The sequence below is a fragment of the Bos indicus genome, chromosome 18 (genome assembly GCF_029378745.1).
Source record: "Bos indicus isolate NIAB-ARS_2022 breed Sahiwal x Tharparkar chromosome 18, NIAB-ARS_B.indTharparkar_mat_pri_1.0, whole genome shotgun sequence".
Classification (NCBI taxonomy): Eukaryota; Metazoa; Chordata; class Mammalia; order Artiodactyla; family Bovidae; genus Bos; species Bos indicus.
In genome coordinates this window covers 51,863,197-51,883,607 of record NC_091777.1, presented here as the reverse complement: position 1 = coordinate 51,883,607, position 20,411 = coordinate 51,863,197, and the positions used below count along the sequence as shown (strand labels likewise).

At 59.5% G+C, this 20,411-nt stretch overlaps 1 protein-coding gene across 8 annotated transcripts; it reads left to right on the top strand.

Annotated features, from left to right (window-relative positions):
• The first annotated feature begins 93 nt into the window (after positions 1 to 93).
• Positions 94 to 20,388, top strand: ARHGEF1 (Rho guanine nucleotide exchange factor 1). Of its 8 annotated transcripts, XM_070771143.1 has the most exons (33): positions 1,229 to 1,476; positions 1,980 to 2,132; positions 2,467 to 2,647; positions 4,806 to 4,848; positions 4,943 to 5,026; positions 5,899 to 6,012; positions 8,172 to 8,270; positions 8,533 to 8,575; positions 8,827 to 9,073; positions 9,708 to 9,737; positions 10,022 to 10,121; positions 10,282 to 10,378; positions 10,460 to 10,489; positions 10,729 to 10,866; positions 11,785 to 11,890; positions 12,485 to 12,496; positions 13,129 to 13,296; positions 13,548 to 13,693; positions 15,499 to 15,645; positions 15,958 to 16,040; positions 16,287 to 16,412; positions 16,501 to 16,615; positions 16,741 to 16,841; positions 16,932 to 17,009; positions 17,245 to 17,320; positions 17,420 to 17,587; positions 18,111 to 18,198; positions 18,346 to 18,432; positions 18,785 to 18,852; positions 18,944 to 19,030; positions 19,413 to 19,576; positions 19,657 to 19,759; positions 20,021 to 20,388. In XM_070771143.1, the coding sequence occupies exons 4-32, from the start codon at positions 4,819 to 4,821 to the stop codon at positions 19,738 to 19,740; spliced, it is 2,916 nt and encodes a 971-aa protein (XP_070627244.1). In that variant the 5' UTR covers positions 1,229 to 1,476; positions 1,980 to 2,132; positions 2,467 to 2,647; positions 4,806 to 4,818; the 3' UTR covers positions 19,741 to 19,759; positions 20,021 to 20,388. The 8 variants fall into 8 exon arrangements, with proteins under 8 accessions (XP_070627242.1, XP_019835353.2, XP_070627244.1 ...); XM_070771141.1 differs by lacking the exons at positions 1,229 to 1,476; positions 2,467 to 2,647 and adding an exon at positions 94 to 232; XM_070771142.1 differs by lacking the exon at positions 2,467 to 2,647.
• Positions 20,389 to 20,411: the final 23 nt, after the last annotated feature.

Genomic DNA, 20,411 nt, shown 5'->3' with positions numbered 1-20,411 from the left:
AGCGGGGGAAGGAGGGCGGGGCCGGCGGCGAGAAGGGGAAGGAAGCGGAGGTGCCGGGCGGGCGCGGGGCGCGGGCAGGAAGCAAGGAGGGGCGGCGGGGCTGGGGCCTCCGGAAAAACGCCCCAACTTCCTGCCCCGCCAGAGCCAGGAAGCGGGAGCCGGGACACCGGGCCCGGGATCGCCGAGCCCGACCTCGGGCGCCCCGCCGGTCACCACCCCGCGCGGACACCAGGTACACCGTCCCTGGCCCCGCCCGGCCTCCCTCCCCTCGGCTGCTAGGGGAAGTGGGGAGGAGGAGGGAGGGGGCTGGGCGCTGCTGGCCTTGGAGGGGCCTCCTACCGGCCCGGCTGAGCCAGCAGCCGCCCATCCCTGGGCCTCAGTTTTTCCATCTGTCAAAGGGGACAAAGAGAGGAGAAGTAATACTTGCTGAGGGCCCGGGAGGTGAGATGAGGGCTGCAAGCCCGGGGTCAAAGCTTCCCAACCGTCCGGCGGAGGATGGATGATCACTCCCATTGCACGGGTGGGGAAACTGAGACCCAGGGAGTAAAACCAACTCGTCCCAGGGCACGCACATCGTGAGACTGAGTGGAGTTGGGTTTGAACTCGCAGGTGCTTTCAGCCAAGCGCCGTCCTCCAAGCCTGCATACTTTAGAGCCACTCAAAAGGAAAAGTGGCAATAGGCCATAGGCTGTCTTGAAGCTGAAAGTTGCAGAACGCGTTTGAAAGCATTTTTTGGAAAGGTCTTTTTCTGGGTTGGGTCAGGAATTATACCCTGGGAAATAGGTTGTAGGGGACAAAAACTGGAGATCGTTCCCCATTGTACAGATGGGAAGACTGAGGCCCGGAGAGAGGTATTTACTTTTTCCGCATGTTAGATGAAAGGATTTTGTTTTGCAGGATTTTGTTTGCAAAATCCAGGATTTTGTTTTGCAGCCCCAGCAGAAAGTGTGCGGGGGTGTCTGGGGCGGGGGCACTGCAGGGAGAATTAATGTATAGGCGTTGGGAATTCAAACGGTCCCACGTTGGGGCGGCGAGATAGGACGGGGACCCCAGTCTGGGGGGGGTCGGCTAGGGGTCGGGGCGACTACGTGATCTCGGATTGAACCAACACTGATCTGGGGGCTGGAACTATCCCCGCCTCCAGCCGGGGGGCGGGGGGCAGGGGGCGGGGTCCAGGAGACTGACGGGGGCAGTCGATATACGGAAACGCCAGCCCTCCTAGACAGGCCAGAGCGGCCCTATCTGGCCTGCGTGGCTCAGCGGAGAGCTAGAGCGGCCGGCAAAGAGGAGTAGAGTTTTCTGGGCTGGAGCCCGGCAGGAGCGGGCTAGAACGGCTGGCAGGAGGAGTGGAGCTGGACGCAAAGGCCTACTCCGGGCTGGCTAGAGCGACTCCGAGTCGGGGGTGGGGGAGCCCGAGCCGGCGCGCGGAGGCTTCGGTTCTGGCTGCTGCGGTGCTTCGCCTCCGACCTGGAGCAGGTGAGGGACGCGGCCCCCGGCGGGCGTCAGACCCTGACTCCGCACGTCCTCCCCAGCAACCCTGACCATGCACGCTGCCAAGTCCCGTGTAGGATTTAGGGCCCGTGTACACCCGCCACGTCCTACATACGATTTGGGGCTTGTGTAGACCTGCCACGTTCCATGTAGATCACTAGGTCCTACAGACCCTCTAAGGGGTCCTGATGACCCCGCGTGGATGTGCAGCTCCTTACAGAAGGGGGGTTTCGATACATCAATAGCATCTGCTAGAATCTGGGGCCCTATGGACCGTGGGTCTCGGGGACCACCAACCTCCCCATAGAATTCTGTACCCCTTTTAAATCTCCAGAGGTCCCACACACTGGCTTCTTTCCCTTATGGACTTAACGATCCTGTGTGACTTACGATCCTGTGGCCAGGGATCCTTGTAGACCACCATGTGTCAAACAGAATCCGGGGCCTTAGGCATTCCAAGGACTAACCTTGACTACTCTGTGTTTTAGTTTCTTTAAGGCTCCCAGAGGTTCTTGGAGACCAGGGTCATCCACTCAATATCTTAGAGTCCCTGAACTGTGAGTCACTCAGTCGTGTTCGACTCTTTTCGACCCCGTGGACTGTACAGCCCGCCAGACTTCTCTGTCCATGGAATTCTCCAGGCAAGAATACTGGAGTGGGTAGCTATTCCCTTCTCCAGGGGATCTTCCTGACCCAGGGATTGAACCCGGTCTCCCGCATTGCCGGCAGATTCTTTGTGATCTAAGCCACCAGGAAAGCCTGTTGTAGACACCGAGCCCTGCATAATACCCAGGTGCCCATGTAGTCCTTGCGCATGCCCACTTTGTTCTCGGACCCCCATCGTTAAGGACCTTGTCACCCTGCCCTCATCTCTACAGCCCCATAAACACAGCACCCTCCTGCTGCACCGCAGGCCTTGTCATTTGCCTTTAGATCCATCTGACCGCTTCCACCTATCACTCTCTAACTTTGCAGGACTCCTTCATGACCCATCTTTTAAGGAGCCACCCTCCTCCCCAATCCTCTCTGAGCCCAGGCCTCTGTGGAGTAGCTGAGTCCAGTCTAAACTCCTGCCCAGGCCACAGTGTCCATGTACCCGGACACCATAGGGAGAACTGCTGTGTCTCAGCTTTGATTGAGATTGCAGTTTCCTAAGGTAGGCATGTGGATTCCCCATGCTCTCAAAGCAGCACATTCTGGGAGTTAAATGCATAAACTCTGGAGCCAGCCTGCCTGGGTCAGAATCCTGGCACTGCCTCTTATAAGCTGTGCCTCAGTTTCCTCCTCTGTAAAATGGGAATAGCAGTAATAAGACAACTGCTCAGGGTCACTGAAAGGATTGAGTTTATACCTGTCAAGCACTAATACTGTACTTCATGGCACTTAGTACACATTATGCGTTAGCTATTATTTCCTATTGTGGTGATGAGGAATGAAGGCAGTAATACTTATCAAGTGCATGTTCCGAGGCCTGCCTGGCACCTAAGCATTTGCTCAGATAAACCTTTGTCCTTGCCTTGGCCCTTTTGGAATCACCCCTGCCTCTGTCGAACTTTTTCCACCCACCCCGGAGTGGGATGAGCGTGGACCCTCTGTGTCCATGGTCATGCCTTCCAGCCCAGAAGCTGCAGCTGGTGGCCTGGTGAAGGTTTTCTGACTCGGATGGGAGTAATAATAGCATGGGGCTGCTTGTGGTTATGAGGCTTCAGTGAGTTACTCTGTGAGAAGCACTTAGAGCAGCGCCTAGCACACTGTAAGTGCAGTGTAAGTTCAGCTCTCATAATAAATAATTACTACTATTCTTCTGCCTTGGTTTGCAACTTTATTTATGTGAACATTTAACAATGCTCAGATCTGAAGTCACCCAAGCTTGGATGTTGGACAAACACACTTTATGGAAAAGAATCAAAATGAGGCCAGCTTGGGTGAACCCATAGGATGGCACTTGGACACTCCAGAAGGCATTATTGTTTAATGATCAGAGTCAAAAGGCCGGCTGCCGTTTATTGAGTGCTAGGGAGGAGGCCAGTGGAAGAGGAGAAGGATGGGACACAGGCGACCAGGCGACGAGGGTTATAAATAGCTTTGGGCTGTGGGGAGAACCCACCCCCCCCGCCACCGTGGTACACCCCACCCGTTTCCACAGCTCCTTCCTGCCTGACACACGGGCTCAAGTGGCATTAGTCAGACTAATTAAGAACACCGACGATGTCGGTGGGAAGACACAGGGAGAAGTGGAGATTCTAAGGGAGACAAGATGGGAGAGACAGCGAGAGATGGGAGAGAGAGGCGAGACAGCGAGCAACACGGACAGGTGCGGGGACAGTGGCTGCAGGAACCAGACATGGGGAGACAGAGGCTGCGAAGAGCGAGGAGGGGAGACGGGGAGCAAGAGAAGATAGGGTGGGGCCTCGGCGGATGTGGGGGGAGGGGAGGCAGAGCCGGTGGGAAAAAATGAGCCGGGTCTGAAGGAAGGGAGAGCAAAAATGAAGAATCAGGGAGGAAAGAGGCAAAAGACAGGAGGCAGACTCAAGGGAGAGACAGCCAGGGAGCGGCAGCTGGGGAGAGGCAAGCTGGCAGACAGACAGACGGGACAGGTGGGTGTGGGGTGAGGGAGACAGAGGCACCTGGGGGGATGAGCTATCTGACGGCCGTCCCTTACTTTCTGGGATGGGAGCCGGAAAGATGCCAGGGCCCCGAGGGAGAGAAGTGGCTTCAAGGCCTCTTGGTCCCTGAAGGAGGAGGGTTCGCAGTTTTGTTTTCTTCTGTGGAGAGAGCTGGGGGTTGGGGGATTTGCTATTGTGATTTCCTGTCACAGGAAGTGGGGCTAGTGGGTTCAGAGGCAACATCCTGCCCCAGGCCTGTCGCAGGTCAGAGGCAAGCCCCCACACCCCAGTTATCTCCCTCCCAGCTCCCCTCTAACTTTTCCAACTCTGTTGGCCTGCAAGCCCTGCCCGCCTAGGACCCAACTCCCCAACCCCTCCTCCCTTACTTAGATCCAAGAGCCCCCAGGCCCTTCCTTCATCAGGGGACTCCAAATCGCAGGCTCTTGGGCCACAGCTCTCTCATGGACCCAGGCTCCTGGCCTCCAGCTGCCCCCAACACGCGGCTCCCTGTCCTCGGGCTCCCCGCCCTTGCTGGCCTCTGAAGGGCTCTTTGTCGCCACACAGAGGCCCCATTGAGCTGTGGAGGCCGGGATGGGGGGGAGAGGAGGCTGTTTACTCACCTTCGCACCTGGGCCAGGAATCTGTGAGTAACCGCCCTGCTCTCCCCGCCTCCCTCCCCTCTAACCGCGGCCCCTCCTCTTCCCCCAGCCCGGCAGTGCCCATGGAGGCAGAAGACGTCGCCCGAGGGGCGGTGAGTGGAGAGGGCCGAGGGGTGAGGGAGTTGGGTGGGGGGCGCTGTGCGGCGGGGAGCAATGCGGGCTGAAGCCATCCCTCCCCTTCCACAGGCCCCGGGGCCCCCCCGACCCGGCCTGGCGCCCGTCAGCATCATTGGGGCAGAGGACGAGGATTTTGAGATTGAGTTGAAGACGGTGAGAGGGAGGCGGGCTGGAAAAGCCTCTGTCTCAGGCTCCCCGGGGCCCCAGCCCTCCAGCCCCATGCCCAGCGTCCGCACCGGCTTACACCCTGTTCTCCATCCTCTGATGCTGTCATTCGGCCTTCTGTCTCTACCCATCTCTCTCTCTTTTTTAAAGATGTATTTAGTTTATTTTTTGGTTGTGCTGGGTCTTCATTGCTGAGCTCGGGCCTTCTCTAGTTGTGGCGAGCGGGGACGCAGGGCGGGGATGGGGGGGTCTTCTCTTTGTTGTGGTGCATGGGCTTCTCAACTGCGGTGGCTTCTCTCCTGTTGCAGAGCACAGGCTCTAGGCGCTTGAGGGCTTCAGTAGTTGCTGCACGTGGGCTCAGTAGTTGAGGCGCCCGGGCTTAATTGCTCTGCAGCATGTGGGGTCCTCCCAGACCAGGGATCAAACTGGCATCCCTTGCACTGCAAGGCAGATTCTTAACCACTGGACCACCAGGGAAGCCCCCATATCTCTTTCATCTTCCTAATACCTCCTTCCTCATCCCCTCACTCCATCCTCAGTGCCTCCTTTTGATATTACAGCACAAGCTGTCAGCCGGTTTACTCTGATCGCAGTTTTTATCGCTGCCCACTCCCCGTAATGACAGCTCAGATCCTCGTTCCATCTCTCCTGATTTCTCTCCTCACCACCCACCGTTAGAACATGAAGTCTCATCCATCCTCCCCAGCCCCTGACTGGCCACCATCCCAGCAGTGGCATCATCAGCACCCCCACCTCCCAGCTTGGATCCTTTGGGGGAATTGCTGGGGAAGAGGAGCGGGGATCAAGCCCCAAGCCCCTCCTATGCCCCCCTCTGTCTCACTCCCATCCCTGCCCCTCAGAACCCTGAGGAACAAAACAACCAGTTCCAGAACCTGGATCAGGTGAAGCGGCGCCCGGCCCACCTCATGGCCCTCCTGCAGCACGTGGCCATGCAGTTTGAGCCGGGACCCCTGGTGAGGGCGGGGCCGGGGAGGCACGGGGGCGGGGCCGGGGAGGCACGGGGCGGGGCTGGGACCTGCCGCAGTGTTCAGTGCTTTAGGCCCGTGAGGATGTCAGGAGGGTCTGGGAAAGAGACCCAGAGCACATAGCTTGAGAGCCAGGAAGCCAGCCATGGGGCCCAGACAAGGTTGCAGCTGCCAGTGTAAATTTCTGAGCAGAGCAGGGTGCAGTTTCGCAGAGCAACACAGAATCCAGCAACCTGGAGAAAAACCATGCCCCGGCTGCTGTCCCATGCCCATGGCAGCATCACCCGTCAGTGACAGCGCCCTTAGCCCCAGAATCTTAAGTGCTCTGCAGGTGCCTCCAGTCAGTGCTTCAGGGCTGGTGGTTGGGAGAAAGCCAGTAGCCTTTTCGGGCCTAGGCAGCACAGCAGGCCGTGGTCCAGAAACTAGGCGACTGCTACAAGCAGCCCACGAGGCACAGAGGACATAATGGACGCGACAGAAAACTTGTATCAGGCAGAAAATACCGGGGAGCTGTGGATGCAGAGCGTACTCTCTGGGAGATGCCTGCAGAGTCTAGAGAACCCAGCAGGTGGCTTAGGGAGGAAGAAGGCCCAGTGCTGGCTGGAGAAGGCTCTGTGGATTGGGGTCCTGTCCCATGAGGACCCCACACAGTCCAGCATAAGCCGGGAGTTGGGCTTAGACCAGAGCACTGCTCTGTACTGGACGTGGGTCATAGTGTTGGTTGCTCAGTCGTGTCTGACTCTGCGACCCCATAGACTATAGCCCGCTAGGCTCCTCTATCTGTGTAATTCTCTAGGCAAGAATACTGGCATGGATAGCCATTCCCTTCTCCAGGGGATCTTCCCAACCCAGGGATCAAACACAGGTCTCTCACAAAACAGGCAGATTCTTCACCATCTGGAACCACCAGGGAAGCCCCCTCCAGAAAACAAGGAGACTGATGGAAGTAGCAGAAAGGGATGCCTGGGGGGTGGCAGGGAGAAGGCTGTATTGACTGACACCAAAGTTTCAGAAACAGGAAATCAGGAAATTGCCAGAAAAGTGCTCCCCCCACCCAGCCTCCCCTAATGCCTGAGGCACTGGCCCTCTGGGCAGAGGAGTCCCCCTGCTGAGCCTGAGTGTTTCTGGAACTTGAGCTCCTGGAACTTAGCCCAGGGATTGTGCTGGTTGCTGTGTCCCTTTCCAGATGTGGAAACTGAGGCCTCGCCAGGGCCAGGGGTGTGACTAACGTGACCCAGATGGCCTTTGGCGTTTTGAGATTTGTCCTCATGTTGTTCTCTCACCTCATTGACTGGTGGAGCGGCCGGGAGATGGTTGTGGTCACCTGGGATGCTTCCTGTTAGCCTCAGATGGAGTTTTTATTTTTTGGGGGGGTGGGGAGGGGGCAGGCATAGATTACTGGGGCGAGTTCTTAGCCGACTGAGACCATGTCCCTTACCTGATGAGAGTCTGCCAGGAGCCAGGACAGGTTGGAGGCCCCACAGCATTGCCAGTGTCACCCAGCAGAGGGCTCCTCCACAGGCAACCTCAGGGAATGCTTGACGAATGAATGAGTGAGCGAGCGTCACTCGTCCTTCTGTTTATGTGATTAGCCCCGCTGTGCGCTAGGCCTGGAGACACCGATGAATCAGAACCTCCTGGCTGCCACACACACACACACACATACACACACACACACACACACACACACACACACACACACGCCCTTGAGTAACAGTATTGCTTTGCAATGGAGAGTTGCAGAGACACACTGCCAGAAATCCAATCCCAACTTTGTCAGTTACTAACTGTTTTCTCATTTGCAACACGGGATAATGATGGTCCTCCCCATGGTTGAACAGATTAATGCAGGTAGAGGGTTTGGACAGTGTCGGGATGCACTGAGCCCTCTTAGGATAGCTGGGGGCGGTGTAACAGCAGCTGTTGGTAACAGCAGCAGCAGAGAGAAGACAGACCAAAGAACTATTTCACAGGAGAGAAAATTAAGGGAATGGTGCAGTGGCCCCAGGCAGCTGAGAGGGAGTCAGGTGTGGGGATGGGGGACATCAGGGAGCACTTCCCAGAGGGTTTGCATCCCGAGGCTTTCCAAGGGGCAGTGCAGTTTGGGTGGGGCGGGAAGAGGATGGATCACGCTCTGTGTCCCCCAGCTCTGCTGCCTGCATGCGGACATGCTGGGCTCCCTGGGCCCCAAGGAGTTCAAGAAAGCCTTCATCGACTTCTACCACAGCTTCCTGGATAAGCACTCGGTGAGAGACACCGAGGGGGCCCCATCCCCAACCCCCTGGGCAACCACCCTACTCCTCCCAACCTCCACCCTGCTGAAGGCAGCGTGAAGGGAGGCCTGGCCCGCCTGGTGGGAGACCTCGTGCCAGCCTGGCTCTCCATCTACTGCTCCTCCTGTCAGAGCATCATTCCCACCTGCTGCCTGGGCTACCATCCCTTCATCCCATCACGGCAGCCCCTTTACCGCTGCGTCCTCCCCTTCACTCCATTCTCTCTCCTGAGCAGATTCTACGAGTGATGGTCCCTCCTGCCGTGGCCTTTGAACTTGGTAAGAAGACAAAAGGGGACTTTGGGGTGAGGGAGAGGTCTCTAGCAGGGACCAGGAACCCCCCCCGCCCCCGCCCCGGGGTGGGAGGCCACGCTCTCACCACGGTCCTTGGACAGCAGAGATGCCTTCCTGTCTCATGGCCACCCCAGCCCAAGGAAGCATGGCTGTCAGAGTCCAAGGGTGGGCAGGGATAGGGGTGGACTCACGGCCCAGGGAACTGGCCCCCAGCCCGGGCCCTGTTGTCCCCACAGACCGCACGCGGCCTGACCTCTTTCCTGAGGATCTCCAGCGGCAGTTCGTGCAGGAGGTGGTGCAGAGCCAGCAGGTAGCCGTGGTCCGGCAGCTGGAGGACTTCCGCTCCAAGAAGCTCATGGGCATGACACCCTGGGAGCAGGAGCTGGTCCAGCTGGGGGCCTGGGTGGCGCGGGACCGTGCCAGCTACGAGGCCCGGGAGCGGCACCTGGCTGAGCGGCAACTGACCCACCTGGAGGAGATGCAGTGAGTGGGGCAGGTCTCTCCTTAGCCCAGGGGGCACCCTCTGCTATCCCATCCTCGTCCCATCTGCTTCTGGACTCCCTCTTCAGCTTCAGGGGTCATTTCCATGCATTTGGTTTCCTCTTCTGACTTCTGGGGCCCTTGTGTACACACTTCAGTCATGTCCAATTCTTTGCGACCCCATGGACTGTAGTCTGTCAGGCTTCTCTGGTCCATGGGATTCTCCAGGCAAAAATACTGGAGTGGGTTGCCATGCCCTCCTCCAGGGGCTCTTCCTAACCCAGGGATCAAACCTGTGTCTCTTAACATCTATCTGCATTGCCAGGCAGGTTCTTTACCACTGGTGCCACCTGGGAAGCCTTCGAATTTTCACCCATCTGGTTTTGCATCTTCCCTTCCCAGCTTGGGGTCCCTCCCAGTTCCCAGGTCCTGTCTGTGGTCTTGCATTCAGGCCTGTGCTTTGGGTCCTGCCCTTGCAACTCCCACCACCCCGAGTGAGGGTCTCTCCTCCAGCAGTTGTCTATCCCAGATGCTTCGGCAGAGTGCCCCCCGCCATCCCCTCTTTGAAGGGGACAGTGACCTGTTGTGCTGCGCCCCAGGCTTAGCACATTGGTCACAGACTTCTGTCTTCTTACAGGCACACCATCTCTAACGATGAGGAGAAGAGGTGATGGAAGCAAAGAGGGCAGTGGGGAGTTTGGTGTCATGGGCCCCAGGGAAGGGGGGGTCTACCTGGGGGCCTGGGCGTTGAGCTGCACGCCTGGCCCTGTTCCCTAGAACCTCCTCTCTCTCCCTTTGCTCAGATGCCCAGCAGGAAATGTTGTGGGGCGGGGGTGGGAAGCTGGCGGAGGGGAAGCTGTAGGGGCAGCGGGGTCCCTGCGTCCTTGGGAGCCTGCGCGTCAGTCCGTGCGCCCTCACCGTCCCCTCCCCGTCACCGTCCCCTTCCCACAGCGCCGCCGTGGTCAACGCCATCAGCATGTACATGCGGCACCTTGGGGTGCGGACCAAGAGTGGGGACAAGAAGTCCGGGAGGAACTTCTTTCGGAAAAAGGTGCTTCCCTGAGTGCTTCCCCCAAACCTGGCCTTCTCCTCCCCAGAGAGGGCCTTCCCCACCACCCGCCCCCGGAAGCCTCTGCGCCCCTGAGGTTTGAGCCCTCTGTCAACATTGGTCCAGAGATGCCCAGCTCCCCCTCCCCCGACTCCTTCCCCAGATGATAGGGAACCGACGGTCAGATGAACCGACCAAGACCAAGAAAGGCCTGAGCAGCTTCCTGGATGCCGCCCGCTGGAACCGGGGAGAGCCCCAGGGTGAGGTGCCCGGCCTTGGCCCTGCCCTGACTTCCCTGTGTTGCCCCCACCTCACGATCCCATCTCTCGTTTCACCCCCAGATTTTCGACACCCGAAGGTCGAAGTTGATGGTAATGGTCCTAAACCTAGAGCATCATCCATCCTGGTGACCTAAGAGGGGAGGTGGGGGGACCCACAAGGTCTGAGGGGAGGAGAGGCAAGGGGCTGGGACTCCTGAGTCCGAGGGTGGAGGAGGGGTCTCCTGGGCGACAGGGAGGACCGAGCACAGCAGCCTCTTAGATCCCCCGGCCCTTGTGGATTTGAGTCGCTTGACTCTCATACTCCATTTTCTCCCTTGATACGTCTCCAGCTGAGAAGCCGGGCCTTACAGAACGTAAGGGAGGTCAGGGGGCGCCTTCCCGGGACCGGACTCTCGGAGGCCCTGGGCAGGACACCCCCGGAGTTTCTCCGCACCTTCTGTCTGGGGACAGCCCTGACCGGGAGCCAGGTGAGTTTCCTGGACCCCACAGCAAAACAGCCCCTTGGTCCTCCGCCCTCCCTGCTCCTTGTCATCAGTGTTACTGATAACCACTTCCTTCCCCTGGTTTACCCTTTCCACGGCTTTCCTCCTAAGCTCTGACCTCTGTCCTGGTGATGGATTTCCCCACCTCCTTGGACTACATTTCCCACCAACCCCCATGGTTTCATTTCCCAGAACCCTTTCTAAGTCCATGGCCGACCAGCCCCCTTAGATGGTGAACCTGGCTGCTCCTTGGAAATGTCTCCCACTCCTTGTGTGACCTCCCCCCAGACAGCCACTTGGCCAGGGCCTGGGTTCAAATCCTGGTTCTGCAATTTACTTGTGTCAGATTTTAGAAGCCTTCCTCTCTCTGAACCTCAGCCTCCTCCCCTCTAAATGGGATACATTCTCTTCCCACAAGTCCCAGTGGAGTGTAGGGAGAATGAATGAATGTGGAGGCATCCAGTCTCCTCTCCAAGTGGGAGACTAGCACCCCAGTTTTGCGACATCTTCACCCACTGGGCCCTGGCCGCCATGTTTTCAGAGCTCTTTCCATCTGTCTGTGTATGTGCTTAGTCACTCAGTCGTGTCCGACTCTTTGCGACCCCATGGACTATACGGTCCAGGGAATTCTCCAGGCCAGAATACTGGAATGGATAGCCTTTCCCTTCTCCAGGGGGTCTTCCCAGCCCAGGGATCGATTCCAGGTCTCCCGCACTGCGGGCAGATTCTTTACCAGCTTCCATCCGTCTGTCCCCCACTAAAATACAGAGCAGCCACGTGGTGCCGGCCAGGCAGTGGATGGCTCAAGGAGTGGAGGCCCCCAGCGTGTAGGGGGGTGTGGGTCTCACCACCACAGGGGCCTTCCAGACAGCCTTGCTTCCCCCCTCAACATTGTCCCCACAGGTGTTGACGCCCTCCTGGAGGTGGGGGACCCGCCCCCACAGGGCCCAGCCAGCCTGGACGCCCCAGCGCCGCTGGAGAGCACGGAGGAGGCTGCCGACACAGAAAGGTGCCCGGAGCTGGGCGTGTTATGGGCGGGGGGCGCGTGTTGGGGGTTGTGCTGCCACTTGGCCTGCCCGTCCCCAGCGAGCCGACTCCACTATGCCCTGCTCCTGCCTCTTTGCCTCCCCTCCCTTCTTCCTCCTCTCTGTCTTTCCTCATCTCTCCCTCCATTCCTTCTTCCTCCCTTTCTCCTTCCCTTCTTCTTCTCCTTCCTTTTTCACTGACTTTTTTTTCTCCTCTCCCCTTGCTCCCTCTTTCTCTCCTTTCCTCCTCCTTCCTCGTCTTCCACTTTACCCCCTCTCAGCTCTTCCTGGCACCTCTCCCTCTGCCCCTACCACCACCCCATCTTCCATCCATCCCCCCCACCCATTCTTAAGCCTCCAGCCCAGCCTCCTTGCTCCTGCCTTCCAGCACCCCCTCCCTCCCTCCCCCCAGCCCTCTGTGCTCCATGCCCGGGGGCCCTGTCCCCCTCACAGTTGGGGGGCAGGCTCTGCCCCCTGCCAGTCCTCGTGCCGCTGCTTTGGGGACCCTGTGGTGGGTGGGGGAGGTGAGTTGGGTTCCCTCTGGGTCCACCTCTGACCCTGTCCCCCTCTCTCCCCAGAAAGTGGAAGAGGTGGGTGCCTGGGCCCTGGGTAGGGGGAGGGCTAGCCCCTCCCCCATTTCTCCCAGCCCCTCCCCTCCCCCCAGGGGCCACCCCTTCCCCTACACCCCTGTGAGGGGTGGGTGGGGACACCACCCTCCCAGCCGAAGAGCTAAGTATTGAAACCCCCCTCCCCGCCTCGCCTCCTGGCTCTGCCCCCCATCCCCCTGCCTCAGGGAAGGGAGGGGGCAGTCCTTCGCTCCCTACTGGGTTCCCTGTCCCTGACCCTCCCCGGCCAGTTTCAGTATCCCTTCTGACCACCCCCCACTGCCCCTGCACCCCAAAGTTACACTGGTCCTTCTGACTCTCTCCTCTCTTCTGTTGCATGTTTGATCCCTGTCCTGGTCTCCCCCGTCTCCCCCTGTCCTGGTCTCCCCTCTGTCTCCCCCTGTCCTGGTCTCCCCCCGTCTCCCCCTGTCCTGGTCTCCCCCTGTCTCTCCCTGTCCTGGTCTCTCCCCATCTCCCCCTGTCCTGGTCTCCCCCTGTCTCTCCCTGTCCTGGTCTCTCCCTGTCTCTCCCTGTCCTGGTCTCTCCCTGTCTCTCCCTGTCCTGGTCTCTCCCTGTATCTGTCCGGGCCTGACTCTGTCCTTGGCCTCGGGGTCCAGGCTGTCAGGGCGTCTGGGGCGCTCAGAGAGCCTGCGGGTGAGTGACCGCCGCCGGCCTTCCCGGGGTAGCCTCGGGGCTAAGGGCCGGGGTGGGGGCCGCTCCCGGAGCGACGTGGACATGGACCCCAGCTCCGCCACGGCCGTGCTTGGCCCTACCCGACGAGCCACGTACGTCACTGCCCCCCCCTTCCATCCACCAAGGCAGCCTGGAGAGTCAGGGCGGCTGGGGTGGGGGATATCAGATACTGAGGTCACTGTGGGCCTCCAGTGGTCACAGGAGAGGGGTGAGTGGCTGCTTTCCAGAGATCTGGGGGCTGGTCCGCAGCTTGGGCCACCCTAGGGGATGGGTGTGGAAGGAGTCAAAGGCTCTTTCCTGGGATGCCCTGAGCCGGGGACCTGACGAGGCCTCTGTCCCACAGCCCGGAGCCTGGAGATGAGGGAGAGCCGGGCCGCTCAGGACTGGAGCTGGAACCAGAGGAGCCGCCTGGCTGGCGAGAGCTTGTCCCCCAGGACATTCTGCACAGCCTGCCCAAGAGCCAGGTGAAGCGGCAGGAGGTCATCAGCGGTGAGTGCCACACCCTTCAGCCCACTGTGGCCGAGGACACAGCCCACCTCTGGCAAAGACAGATGCAGGAGGATGGCCATCTAGGTGTTGCTTACACCAGAGCTTGAAGGCCGCCCAGTTCCCTCAGAGGGCCGTTTGTTAGCTAAATTGGAACATCTCAGGGAACGAATGGGAAGGCAGCTGCTGGAAGTGACATTTCCAAGGAATGATTTTGTTTTGACCATGCTGCACGGCATTGGGATCTTAGTTCCCTGACCAGGGATTGAACCCACATTCTCTCCCTGCAGTGGAAGCACAGAATCCTAACCACTGGGCCACCAGGGAAATCCTCTCTAAATAATTTTTTATAGTGCGGGACAGTGTTGACATGAACAGCCAGAAATGGTCTATAAAAGTTGCATTTCAGGCATAAGCCTTTGTCTCCTTGTTTGTGAAACGTGGGCAGTGATAACTCCTCTCTTAAAAGCCCCACAGAGATGAAGATGAGATGATTCGTGCATTCAGCACAGTGATGGGTCCAGGGTCAGAGCATTTAGCTATGACTGCTGTTACGACTATGATCTTAAGCACTCAGGGGAGAAAAAGATTCCCACCCAGAAAAGTTTAGGAAGATAATATATTATTAGCAATGCTTGCTTCTGAGCTGAGAGATACCATTTTTGTCTTAATTCTTCCTTGTGATTTCAAATTGTGTCTGTGTTGAGGGAGGTTTGCCAGATGTAGAGTGTTTTGGGAAGCTCATTTGGAAGTTAACTTACAGATTATTTAATGGTTGAGAAGGATTCTCATTCAGAAGTTTTAAGGCAGTGGATAGATGCCCTTTGGGTCACAGATCCTTCTGAGAGTAATAATCAAAACATTCCCAGTGCCATCTGATAGAACCTTCTGGAATGATGGTAACATGCAATAAATATCTGTACTTTCCAACATGGTAACCACCAGCCACATAACAGCTGTTGAGCATCTAAAGCCCAACTGAGAGCTGAATTGTGCATTATATTTCATTTTAATTAAGCAAAGTTTAGAGTTATTGGCATGGCTAGTGGCTACCATGTTGGACAGCATGGCAGTTTCTTTCACCAGAAATACATGCATACTTAACATACAAAATCATGCATTTAGTCTCTGGGGATTTTGGGGATCCCTGGAACTCGGGCATGCACCCCCCGGAGGCCCCTGGATCCCAGGCCATCAACCTGTCAGAGTCATTGTACCAGAAACAGCCTGAGAAACTTGCTGGATGGTTAGACTTGAAACGCAGCTGCATGCAGTAAGGCGACCAACTTGTCCCCAATTTGCCTGGGACTGTCCTGGTTTGGGGACTTCCCAGGTGGTGCAGTTGGTAAATAATCTGCCTGCCAGTGCAGGAGATGCTGGAGACACGGGTTCGATTCTTGGGTTGGGAAAATCCCGTGGAGGAGGAAATGGCAACCTACTCCAATATTCTTGCCTGGGAAATCCCATGGGTGGAGGAGCCTTGTGGGCTACAGTCCATGGGGTCACAGAGAGTCAGACGTGACTGAGCGTGCATGCCCACACGACCTAGTTAGCGCTGAAAACCTCATGTCCTGGGAAACCCATGGTATGGGGCAAACCGGGACTACTGGTCCCCTTGGCTGCAGCCGCCGTAGGAGAAAGGCAGTGGCGTGGAGGACTTCTCAGAGGCTACTTCAGGGGCGAATGCTCCACCCAGAGTCATCCTGTGCCATCCCCTCCCCAGCCTGCCTCTGAGACGGCCCCCCTACACCCCCGGAGTCTGCATGCTCGCCAACCCCAACTGTTCCTTCTGTCCACTGTCCCCGCAGAGCTCCTGGTGACGGAGGCTGCCCATGTGCGCATGCTCCGCGTGCTCCACGACGTCTTCTACCAGCCCATAGCGGACGGGGGCTTCTACTCCCAGGAGGAGCTCCAGAACATCTTCCCCAGCCTGGACGAGCTCATCGAGGTGCATTGTGAGTGCGGGGCTGTGGCCCTCCCATTGTCCCACCTGCCAGCTCTCTGTTCCGTTGCCTTGCTGTTGACCCCGGGCAGCCTCTGGTCTAGCACTGGGGAGGGCCACACCCCAGATGCCCAGAGTTCACCTCCTAGGGACACATCATCAACAGGCATGGGGCAGGGAGTCGGGGGCGGGGGGCGGTCACCGGCCCCAAGGATCCGACACATCCACCTGCAGTCCAACCCCCCACCCCCCAGTACCAGACCAGCTCTGCATCCAATCTCGAGGACCCTGACGGAGCACCGCCTTTCGTCTCTGCTCCCTACAGCCCTATTCCTTGATTCCCTGATGAAGCGGAGGCAGGACAGTGGCTACCTCATCAAGGAGATCGGAGATGTGCTGCTGGCCCGGGTGAGAGAGCCCAGCCCAGGCACCGCCTACTTGCCCCTCCCCTCCCCTCCACTGCCCCGCCCCCTCCACTGCCCCGCCCCTCCACTCCATCGCCCCGCCCCGCCCCGCCCCCTCCTCCTGGCTGGGGACCTGGAACCCAGGCCCAGGGTCTCAACCTTACCCGCATCCAAGCCCCAGGGGTCTGGGCCTCTAGCCATGTCCTCCATCCCACCTGAGACACCCTCCTTGGCCTGCCTCTCGCTGTAGTTCGATGGTGCCGAGGGCTCGTGGTTCCAGAAAATCTCCTCCCGCTTCTGTAGCCGCCAGTCGTTCGCCTTAGAGCAGCTCAAAGCCAAACAGCGCAAGGAGCCCCGGTTCTGTACCTTCGTGCAGGTGAGGTGGGGTGGGAGGTGGTCTGGGCCCCAGGGTCCCCGGAGAGGGGGGCCGGCGTCCTGGTGTCTCAGCGCTGCTGTTCCTGCAGGAGGCCGAGAGCCGGCCCCGGTGCCGCCGGCTGCAGCTGAAGGACATGATCCCCACCGAGATGCAGCGTCTGACCAAGTACCCACTGCTTCTGCAGAGCATCGAGCAGAACACAGGTAGAGACAGCAGCCCCGCTCCGTCCTGGCGGACCCTGGCTTTCTGGCCTCCAGCCTTAGCCTTGGGACCTGGAGCTTCCAGGGTTGGGGTTCACCCCTGGCCCGGTCTCCCCCTTTGCCCACAGAAGAGCCGGTGGAACGGGAGAAAGTGGAGCGGGCAGCCGAGTGCTGCCGGGAAATTCTGCAACACGTCAACCTTGCCGTGCGGGACATGGAGGACCTGCTGGTGAGCCAGACAGGGCCCTGGGCCAGGGCGGTGGGGTGTGCGTATGCAGGGGTCCGTGGAAGCCAGTGACCCTCCCTTCCCTGCCCCTAGCGGCTCAAAGATTATCAGAGGCGTCTGGATTTGACCCACCTGCGGCAGAGCAACGACCCCATGCTGAGCGAGTTCAAGGTGCCCTCCCCGCTCCCCTCCCCTCCTCTCTGCTCCCCTCCCCTCCTCTCTGCCCACGCTCAGCATTCCCTGATAGCTCACCCAGGAAGCAAGAGGGGCCCCTCAGCTCTGACCCCACCCCCCTTATCTCCCAGCGGGGAATGAGCTGACCTGACCAACCCCCCGTGGTCATCCCCACCTTCTCCCACCCCACCATCGTCTTCACCGGCCATCACCCCTTCCTTCCTGCCTCCAGAACCTAGACATCACCAAGAAGAGGTTGATCTACGAGGGCCCACTGACGTGGCGGGTGACGAAGGACAAGGCTGTGGGTGAGCGCCAGGGCAGGCAGCGAGCAGGGCGGGGATGGGGGGGCGCCTCAGGGCCAGGGTGTCAGGTGGGGGTGCTGAGCCCTGCCCCCCAACCCGCAGAGGTCCACGTGCTGCTGCTGGATGACCTGCTGCTGCTGCTTCAGCGCCAGGACGAGCGGTTCTTGCTTAAGTCGCACAGCCGGACGCTGACGCCCACGCCCGATGGCAAGACCATGCTGCGGCCAGTGCTGCGGCTCACCTCCGCCATGACCCGCGAGGTGGCCACCGGTGAGGCCCCAGGCACGGCCGTTCCCAGGATGGCGGAGGAACCCTCCGAAGAGCTGGGCGCGCATGCTCTGCGCCCAGGGGCGGTGGGGGCGGGGGAGGGATGGAGGTGGGTGGCTGGCAGCCCTGAGGCTGAGGCTGGGAGGGGGGACCCTGGACAGGACACGGCCGGGGTGCCAGGCTGGCTTGTGGATTTTATTAAGTTAAATGGGAAACTGCCCCCAGGTGTTTGCACAGAAGAGCTGCCAGTTTTAAGCAGTATTTTGAAAAAATGCCCTGATTGCCTCTTGGGAGCTATAGGGAGCAGGAATTGAAACCTGGTGGGGCCATGATGGTGGGAGTGGTCCTGCAAGTCTTGTAGGTAGAGCAGACAGGGGACTTATTTCCTGATTAGATGAGGGAGGTCTCCGGAGGGGTGACAGAGTGAGTGAGTTGAATCCTGGGAGCCCTAAGGTCATGGGGGACTTCCCCAGGGGCACATTGGGGTGACCCTGGCTTTGAGTCTCGCTTTTCCCTCCCCCTGCAGATCACAAAGCCTTCTATGTCATTTTTACCTGGGACCAGGAGGCCCAGATATACGAGCTGGTGGCGCAGACGGTGTCTGAGCGGAGGATGTGAGCGGGGTCTGGGTTCCTGGAGCGGGTGGAGGAGGATGAGGAGGAGGCCCGGGCCCCAGGGCCTCTGAGGACAGGGAGGGGAGGAATGTCCTGGCCCAGGGTTTGGGGGCTCTGACAGCCCAGGGGTCTGGCCTGTCTCCTCAGCTGGTGTACCCTGATCACCGAGACCGCTGGATGCCTGAAGGTCCCCTCCCGCACCTCCCGACCCAAACACCGGCCCGGCCCCAGCAGGTGAGGGGGCCAGGAGAGGGAACTAGAGGTCAAGGGGCAGCCTCCCCGTGTGTCCCCAGAACCCGAGCTCCAGCCCAGTCTCCATGTGCGTGCATGTGCACGTGTGTGTCTGTGTGCATGCATGTGAAGGTGTGTGCACGTGTACACCCACCCCACCACGGCCCATCTGTCTCCAATCCAGGCCTCTCTGTCTTCCACTGGCCAAGCCTCTCTGTCTCCCTGTCTCCCAAATTCGACCTCTGTCTCTATCTCCGGACCTCCCTGCCTTCCCCACCTCCAGCTCCCTGTCTCCCTGCCCCTGCTGCCCACCAGGGCCAGGGCAGTGGGGTCACCCGGCACTTGCTCCCCCCAGCACTCGTGAACCCCTGCTTAGCAGCTCCGAAAACGGCAATGGCAGCCGAGAGATGCCCCCGGCAGATGGTGAGCCTTGATAGAGCGGCAGTGAATGGGGGTGGGGGGCTCCACAGGAAGCCTGGCAGGATCTGAGCCCCCTCTCCGCTCCCCGACCCAGGCCGGATGGAGAGACTCTTCAACTCCCTCCTGCCCTTCTGCAGACAAGGCCTCGAGGGCCAGCTCGCCGCCAAGGCCCTTCAGAAAGGTAGCTCAGCCCCACCCGCGCAGGGCGGCCACCGCCTGCCCCGACACTGCTTTCCCACCTGCCTATGCTCAGGTGCCGGAAGCAAGCCCACACAGTCCACCACATGCACAGCCCATGCTGCACCACCGTCCTTGGTGGCCCCAAGTTCCTTCGCCTCCTGCAGCCCCTGTCCCTTCCTGACCTTCAGTTCAGCCTCTCCCCGGGTGCCCTCCCCCTCAGCCCCAGCTTCACACCCCTGCACCCCTCCTCACATACCCCAGCCCCTTCCTCAGGTCTGACTAACCAGAAGCTCCTTCCCACCATAGGCCCACACCCATCCCCAGCTACATCTCCCAGCCCTCGCCCCCCGCACCTCTGACTCTGTCCCCTCACCCCTGTCCAGTGCTGACCCTGAAACAGCTCCTGTTGCCTTCGGAGGAAGACAGCGGGGCAGGGCCTCCCCTCGAAGGGGATGGGGTCCCAGGGGGCAGCCCCTTGAGCCCAACGCAGCCCCAGGAAATTCGGGAGGAGCTGCTCAGCCTGGAGGAGACCATTAAACAGCTAGAGGTGGTGTGGCCTGGGGGTGGGAGCAGGGAGGAAGGGGCTAAGTGGAGGAGCCCTTCTCACTGATGATCCCCCAAAACCAGGAGGTGGAGGAGGAATTTTGCCGCCTGAGACTCCTGCTGTCTCAGCTTGGGGAGAACACCGTCCCCCAGTCTGGCTGTACCTGAGGCCCCCTGCCCCAGGCAGGTGAGTGAGGGACCAGGGGAACCGGGCACAGGCCAAAGAGGAAGTGCCCGAGTGGCCCCATCAGATGCTAACAGCTGCACAGTCCCGTCCATTTCTCTCCCTCCATCTTTGATTTTCTGCATCTCCCCACTCCGTCTCCTGTCTTCATCTCTGTTTCTCTGGCTCTTCTGTGCTGCTTCCCCACCCTCCCTTCCACCCTATCCGTCTCTCTCCATCTCTCCCCCCATCTCCCTTCTGCTCCTGCCTCTCCCCTGCCCCCAGGCGTTTCGCAAGAAGGAGCGGGCCACCCACCACTGCAGGACCTGACTACCCAGCGTCTCCAACCCCAGGGGCCTGAGGAGAGGGAGCCAGGCTGCCCCAGGCCACGCCTTGGGGGAGTTGGGGGTGCCCAGATGGGATCACTGCCCCCCCGTCACCTCCCACTGGCTTCGGTCTTCTCTCCCTCCTGCTTGGGGGACTCAGGGCTTCATTCCGGGGGGGCACCACCTGGCCCCCATTCCTGGGCCATCTCAGTATTGCCTGGGTGGGGGGGTGGCCAGGCCCTCCAACCCCCACCCCTCAAGTGCCTTTGCTCTGTTTTTATATCCTGAATTGGAGGTTTATTTTTTAATATATATTATCTAAGGAGAGGTCTGAGTGTGTGAGGGCGGGG